Source organism: Diplotaxodon limnothrissa, linkage group LG4 (assembly GCF_057381915.1).
Source record: "Diplotaxodon limnothrissa isolate DT_005_m linkage group LG4, D_limnothrissa_male_GT1.1, whole genome shotgun sequence".
NCBI classification, from domain to species: Eukaryota; Metazoa; Chordata; class Actinopteri; order Cichliformes; family Cichlidae; genus Diplotaxodon; species Diplotaxodon limnothrissa.
Window position 1 is genome coordinate 19,920,850 of NC_140599.1, and position 7,954 is coordinate 19,928,803.

Sequence of the window (7,954 nt, forward strand, 5' to 3'; positions counted from 1 at the left end):
ATGTGTCTGAAATAAAGCCTTTAAAGAAAAATTCTTGGTATTTCTTATATTCTGTTCAGTATCTCATTTATTAACAGGCTTTTAAGTTCATCGGCACTATTCACTCTCACTTTGTCTTTCTTCTCCTTTATTTTACTTTATTTTTTTTAAACTTCAGGCCTGTATTGTCATCTTAGTCGCCTGTGCTTCTGGTGTAGTTTTTGATGGTTTTATTCTTCAACTTCATTGCTATCTATCCGCACACCCAGGCTCTGTCTTGTCTCACAGCACCCTCTGGTGGTTGTTTTCAGTCATCGGACTCGGTACAAGCTGTAAACAGTGAGGGAGTCAGGGAAGGAGTGGGCAGGCGCGGATGTAATCAGGACTCGTTATTTTGGATCGACAGGCCCGATCCGTCTGCGAGGCCGCTGCGTGTCTCAGAACAACCGAGGCGAAGGAGCATCAGCCGGGCCGGCTCCTCCATTCAGTCCGGGGCGGTAAGTACGGAGCAGCACTGCTGCTGTGGTTGTTGTTAATGTTCGTAGAATTTCTCCTTCAGGCCTGCTGAGACACCCCGCCATGAAAACAGTGACTCTGCTACAGTGTAGCATCATGTAGGTGCCCAGCATCCTGTTTACTAAAAGGCGTAGATGCTGCTTTATATCGGTATTTGTTGCAATACCAACCATGTACCTCTAGAAAGAAGCATAAAAAGCCAAGACTGTACTAATAGAGCCATTAACGTGCTACCGAAAGCATATTGTTGTTTATGTTGGGCAGAGGCAGATGTTTGTTTATAAGTGCATTTTATGGGTTGGGCCCACGTTTGTCTCCAGAGCTGCTTTTTCTTCGTGTCATAGATTCAACATGTTGACATGATAGCATCACGCATTTGCTGCACATTTGTCAAATGCACATACATGATGTCGCCTCTTCCACCACATCCCAAAGGTGCTCTATTGGATTGAGATTATTGTGGAGGCCATCAGAGTACAGTGAGTACGTACTCATTGTCATGTTCAAGAAACCAGTTTGAGGTGATCAGAGCTTCGTGACGTGGTTTGTTATCCTGCTGGAAGCAGCCATCAGTAGATGGGCACCCCGTGCCATCTACCCCGTGGACATAAAGGGATGAGAAGCAACAATACTTAAGTAGACTGTGGTGTTTAAATGATGCTGGGTTTGTACTTGTGGGCCCAAGGTATGCCTATAAAATATTTCTAACACCATGGCACGACCAGCAGTAGCTGTAAGCTTTGATACAAAGCAGGAGGGATCCATGCTTTCATGTTGTTTCTGGCAAATTCTCACACAACCGTCTAAATGTCGCAGAAGAATCCAGACTCAACATCTCTAACCAGTTTCTCTAGCAGGTTGGTAGTGCTGTTGTATGCTCGCTTCAGAGAGCTCCCCAAATGAAGTGCTTAACTTTATAAAGAACCAGTGAGCCAGCTGCGGCCACTACTGCGCAATAACTGAGTGAACTACAGCTTCATAACACCCAGGCAGCGATTTTCATTCTTTCTAACTGACTGCGGCCTTCTAAAACATTAAACAGTGCCTACTTCTTTCTCTTCTGCATGTCCTTCTACTGCTTAATGTCTTTTCCCAGAAATCCTCATGCATCAAAAACTCTGCTTGTCTCTGTGTCTTTCTGTACAGCGGTCCCTGCATCACTGACACATTGCCTCAGAGCTGGGATACACTTCAGTGACACCATGCACTTCGTGACCACACCTGCTGCGGTGCTGTGTCTGCTGGCTGGGGCATCGGTGGCCATTCACGCCCCTGAGACAGGTAAGGAGGGCAGCATGGAGCCAGGGGACTCCACAGGGCTCAACAGCGGTCAGTTGTAATAAAAAGCAAAGATTTAAAGGTCAGGTTTGTGAGAGCAGACAGCAAATAACATGTCAGAGGGATTCAGTGCTAAGAAAGTCAGGTCAGTCGTTTTATGGAGCAGACGTCTTGGCGCTGGGTCAGTGAGATGCTGCTTATTTGGCTTATATTAAGTTAATGGTTAATGATCTGTTTAGTACTTCTAAGCTATATTGAGTCTTTGATGCTATGATATCTGAGACCTTATGTGTCCCCTCAGTTTTTTTGGACAAGGAGCAGGCAACCTCCTTAATCTCCCGTCAGAAGAGAAATACACCTTCCACTCTGGAGCAGGCTTGCATGGAGAAGGTGTGCAGCTATGAGGAGGCCAGAAAGTTCTTCCAAGACACATACCGCACGGTGAGCCCACTGTTAATCCCCTCCTCATTTCCTCAAACCTCCTTTGCGCCTCTGTTTGTAAAGAGAAAGCCACTGTGCAGCTCCAGATGTTTACTTGTGCCGTGTTATTTCTTCTCCAGGATATCTTCTGGTCAGTCTACGTTGGTAAGTGCATTATTAAAAGGATTGTCCATTACTGCCTATGCATTAGCACTGCATTACAGCTTATTAACTTCTCCGTGTTCAGATGGAGATCAGTGCGCAGAGAAGCCCTGCAAGAATGGAGCCATGTGTTCAGACAGCGTTGGAGGCTTTGATTGTGTCTGTAAGTCGGGTTTCACTGGAGCCCTCTGCGAGAAAGGTGAGAAGGAGACGGCAGGATTTTGCACGTGAACATCATTTTTGATTTGCTTTTCAAGTTCTGCAAGCTTTCCACTTTGTTTTCACAATGCAGACGAGACTCTGTGCACTCTGGAAAAGGACCAGGGCTGCTCTCAGTTCTGTAAACCAGGCTACATATCCTACGAATGCTCCTGCGCCCGTGGGTGGAAGCTCAACACAGACAAGAAACAGTGTGTGCCTCAAGGTACGTCTGTCATGTATTGAAATTACTTTTTTCTGCATGTTCTTTGTTCGAGTTTGAAAAAAAAAATCCGTGTTTTATGCCTGTGTCTATTATTTACTGAATAACATGGCAGATTACTAGTTGCCAGTGATTGTGGGTGGTGGAAAACCTTTGGCAGTACATCAAAACAATACATAAAGGTTATCCATCCATCTTCTGCCACTTATGTGGGTCTTCAATAAAAGCAGTCTAAGCATAAATGCACAGACCCACTCAGTGAGCCACCTCCTCCAGCTCTTCAAAGATCACTAAGGCCAGCTGAGATATATATAATAAATAATCTCTCCATCGTGTTCCTCTTTGTAGGAAATAACAGAAATACTTCACCTAGGAAGCACCACAGTAGATATACTAAGGACTCCTCGATGTGGAGTGGTAGTGGCTCCACTCTGTGGCCCTCCTGAATGACAGAGCTCCTCTTGCTGTCTCTAAGGGAGAACCCAGCCACCCTGCCGAGGAATCTCTTTTCCATTCTTTGCATCCAAAATCTCATTCTTTCTGTGACTACAAAGATTTTGTGGCCGTGTGTGAGGGCGAGAATGTAAATCAATCAACACTTAACTGTGACACTTGGCTCTCTCTTCAGATATACTCATTTTACTTTCACTGCTGAAACTGCACCAATGCATCTGTCAGTCTCCCCGCTCCACCCTTATGAACAAGACCCTGACATATTTGAACTCCCTCTCTCAGGTACCAGTTTTTCCCTGACCTGAAGTGGGAATCGTGGCCTCAGACTAGGAGGTGCTATCTGTCATTTTTGCTGCTTCACACTTGGCTGCTAACTGCCCCAGTGCGAGATGCATGTCACCTACTAATGAAGCCAGAAGAGAGGTGATGCTGAGGCCACCAAAGGGCAAGTGGTGGAGGCCACCCTCCACCACTTGGCTGTGTTTAGAAATTCTGTGACCATTTTTACACTGCATAAAAATGAGGTCACACCAGGGTACCGCAGTTGATTTAGCATCTCTGCTTAATCTGACAATCTGTCTTTGGGTTGTGGGAAGAGGCTGGAATACTGGGGAAAACCCACAGGGACAGTGAAAATATGCCAGCTTGACACAGCCTCCAACCAACCAGCATTGTTGCCTCAAAGCAACATTGCTGTTATTAGGTACTATGGAGGACCCCTACACCTCCATAGTGCCTCATGAAGAGCTGAATTTATTACAGCACAAGGGTTTGAAGTGAAAATGGCGTTTAGAGCAGGAAAAAACAGTTTTCTCTTAGAGGGCATAGACAAGAGACCCATCTGCCCATGTTTGTTTACTTTTTCAGTCATTTTTCTAACATTGTATCGCTTACATGATGCTGTCAAAGATATAATCAAGACACCCATCCAGCCAGCTCAGATGAAAAGAGGATTTCTGATATTTCCCCACAGACTGCTTTTGACTACAAAAACTATTGCTAGATATGCCCGTCGTACTTCAAAAATAATGTAGTCAAAGAAATAATCATAATCATCTCCTTCTGTCAGTCGAGTACCCCTGCGGTAAGGCGGTCCGTCTACAACAGTTGCAAGGCAAATTGTCCAGAATCAGCACCAGCAACCCTGAAGGAATTGCCTGTTTGTCATCAGAATGTCCGTGGCAGGTAGGAGGACACTTGTTAACATAAAGACACAATGATTTCAGTGTGTGGGTGTGCGTTTCTCAAAGGTATGAAAAAGAGATGCAGGGTCTTAACTGTCGTGCTGTTTGCAGGCTGTTCTGGTGAGTTCAGAGTCTGCAGGTTTCTGTAGCGGAGTCATACTGAAGGAGAACTTTGTCCTGACTACAGCTCAGTGTGCCAAAAAATACTCATCCTTCCAGGCGGTTGTTGGTGAGTAAACAAAGATTATACAAACACTGCAAGTAGGTAGTGATTGATATGTATTGTACATTTTATAATACACAATTAGTTTTCCATTGCCCCCCAAAAATGTAATCTAAAATAATAATAAAAAATGTACATAATATGTATACAAAATGTTTAAGTATAGATTCAAAAGGGGGGTGTTTGCATTTGTAATGATTTCCATCCTGTATGAAGGAAATCCATAACATATCCTCCTGAGAACCAGCCAATTAGTTTATGTCCTCTGTAATGGACATTTGTTTTCTGTCTTTATATCTTCAGACTCATTTAAGCTATCCTACTAAATCCTGATGTGTTAAATAGAGGACATCTTGGGCTTTCCATTGATATCTAATGTGTTTGGGTGACCTCTTTCAGCTCCAAAGAGGAAGGACATCACAAAAAAATTAAATCCAACGATTAATTTTCCCCTCGGTTCTCAGGAGGATAAATAATAACAGTACCATAGATGTTACTGTGTGTGGAGGGACCTATCCAAGCTTTCCTTTCAGATTCAGAACAAATTTGTCTCTTTTTTGGTTTATGTTACATGTCCACCTGTGATGATATATTATAATTTTTTAATGGCATGAAAACACATACATGTCAGCACATTGTATAGAAGCCAGCATGTGCCTTAAAATATAAATATTTAAGTGAAAAGTCTTTTCAGTCAGCAGACGCAGCACAGTTTAGGTTTATAACTGAAGAAAGCACAAGACTTCTGGAAACAGACTAATAAGATAAAGGTGGAGATAACTGGCCAGAATGCACAGCATTGTGTTTGGTGAAAACCAAACACAGCATATCAGCACAAACACTCACAGTAAAAACTGTAAAAACTGTTTTATTATCAAAGACCGACATTTATTTAGCTCACATTGTCTGCTCAGAACAAATAGCATTTACCTAAATAAACACAAATCCACAAATTGAAAAATTCTACCATTTTATAATCGTTGTTAAATAAAATTACAGAATAAATCGATCAAAAAAAGAAGTTTCCAAAATTGTCATTTTATAAATCATGAATATTACATCAGCAAATTAGTGTTTATTTAAATATGGTTTCTTTTGCTGTTTTAAAATGTAATAAAATAATTATAATCTAATAATTATAATAATAATAATAATAATAATAATAATCAAGCTATTAATATAATTATTGCAACAGCTCTGCACTGAACTCGAGCACAGAAGTGCAGTAAATCTTGTGCTGCATGCCGGTTTTTCGATTTTTAGAACTTTTAACATCATCGCCCTTCCTTATCTCCTGCACAGGTAAAGACAGCAGCAGTAATACTGACCAACAGACGCTGTATGTTAAAGTGATTCATGTCCACCCGCGCTATGTGGAAGGTCGCCCTGAAAACGACCTGGCTGTGATTGAGCTCCGCGACCGCATCATCTTTAAAAGACACATGATTGCTGCCTGTCTGCCAGAACGAGACTTTGCTGAGAGCGTTTTGATGGCAGGTGACTACACAACGGTGGTCACTGGCTGGAAGGAACCACAGCAGGGGTCTGCTTTCCAGGGCTCGCTCACTCTTAACACCCTGGTGTACAACAAGCTTCCCATGTGTCTGGAAACTCACGGAAACTTGATGACCAACAAGATGGGCTGCACTGCACCTCGTGAGAACGCCGGCTGCACCATGAGCTCCGGCAGCCCCCTGCTCACCCTGTACAGGGACGTGTTCTTCCTCACTGGTGTGGTGAGTCAGCCAACAGGGGCCGACTGCAGCAAAGGATACATCTTCCAGAAGGTGTCGCGCCACCTCGGCTGGCTGCGGCAAAGAATAGGTTCACGTTAGGAGCGGTAGTCAGAGAGCACACTGAGGTTATTGATCATGGAATAGGATAATACAGGTTAATAAATAATAAAACAGGGAAACTGAATATTTTCCTCCTTCTAACTTAGTCTCTTCTTTATCCTTGTCCTTGTGTATTTAAAAAATTTAAATAACTAACATAACATATATGCTGTCATCTCCGTTCCTCTTTGGTGTGTCTCGTTTATCCACAAGGTGGCTCTCTGGTTACATAAAGACAGAAGCTTTCATTACATGTATCCTACAACTACAGCAGAAACGGTGAGAGATGTGTGAATTATTCAGCATGTGTTTTGTGATGTGGACGTACCGTTTTAATAACCTCTGAGCGCTGTACTCGTTGACATGCACCTTATAAGACTATTACTCATCACTGTTGTATGAATGTAATAAAGTGTAACACCACACCTACTGTCAGCGTTGTCATTGTGGTTATAAGAGGTTATAATTATTTCAGAACTTTACATATAAAGCTTGAGATGTGTCATAGTTTGTGGGAGATCATCAAACACAAGAACGTGGGCATTACTATTAATGTCAAATGAATATACACGACTGTGCAAAAGTCTTGGGCTGATCCCTGTTTCTTTATTATTCTTCAGCACAGTCTGAACTCTCTTAGGCTGTTTCTTCTAATTTCTTTAAGGAGTGTTCAGGAATAGGTCTCCAGGTTTCTTGAAGAACATTCAAAGCTCTTCTTTGGATGTTTGATTCCTTTTGTTCCTCTATCTGTCAAGAAGATAGCAGTAATGTTGAGGTCCAGGTTCTGTGGAAGCCAATCCATGACTGATAGTGTTTCAGTGTATGTTTTTTCCATCCAGTTATGCTTTTTACAGCATTGGCAGTGTATTTGGGGTCATTGTCATGTTTAAAAAGGAAATTGTTCCCAATCAGATACTTTCCAGATGGATGCATGATCGTACTTTTCTGTGTTCATACCGGTAATTCCATCAATTTTGACAAAATCTCCAACAAATGCAGTTCCAAACTATGACAAAGTCTCCGATGTTTTACAGATGGCTGTAGATACTCACTGTTCTATCTCTGTCCTGACTTTCTCTGTACAAATTGACCAAAAATGTCTAATTTGGATTAATCACACCATAAGACTTGTTGCCACTCATTTACAGTCCAGTTCTCCCCACTTCCCTTTCCTAAGTATCGCTGCTGGAGAGCCATCCTTGCATTGAGACCAACTGAAGGGCCAGATCCATCTCTCAGGTCCTGTTCATGCTTGGACAACTCCTAGGTCAGTGTTAAGAAACACTCCTCTGAAAATTATCAGGTACAACAAGTGTACTGAAAATCTGTAAAAAAGCAGCCAATGTCCAAAGAAAAACTTTGGAAGACCTTCAGAAAGCCTGGAGGATTGTTGCTCTGGCTCCTTGGGAGTAAAATATAAAGAAATGACGGGTGGCTCAAGACTTTTGCCCATTACTCTGTAATACATCAACAACAGCAAAGA

The 7,954-nt window shown here is 42.5% G+C and overlaps 1 protein-coding gene across 1 annotated transcript; it reads left to right on the forward strand.

Annotated features, from left to right (window-relative positions):
• Positions 1-345: 345 nt before the first annotated feature.
• Positions 346-6,890, forward strand: proza (protein Z, vitamin K-dependent plasma glycoprotein a). Its single transcript, XM_085352420.1, has 9 exons — positions 346-476; positions 1,642-1,776; positions 2,075-2,214; positions 2,334-2,358; positions 2,441-2,554; positions 2,648-2,779; positions 4,299-4,414; positions 4,525-4,642; positions 5,939-6,890. The coding sequence occupies exons 2-9, from the start codon at positions 1,698-1,700 to the stop codon at positions 6,469-6,471; spliced, it is 1,257 nt and encodes a 418-aa protein (XP_085208546.1). The 5' UTR covers positions 346-476; positions 1,642-1,697; the 3' UTR covers positions 6,472-6,890.
• Positions 6,891-7,954: the final 1,064 nt, after the last annotated feature.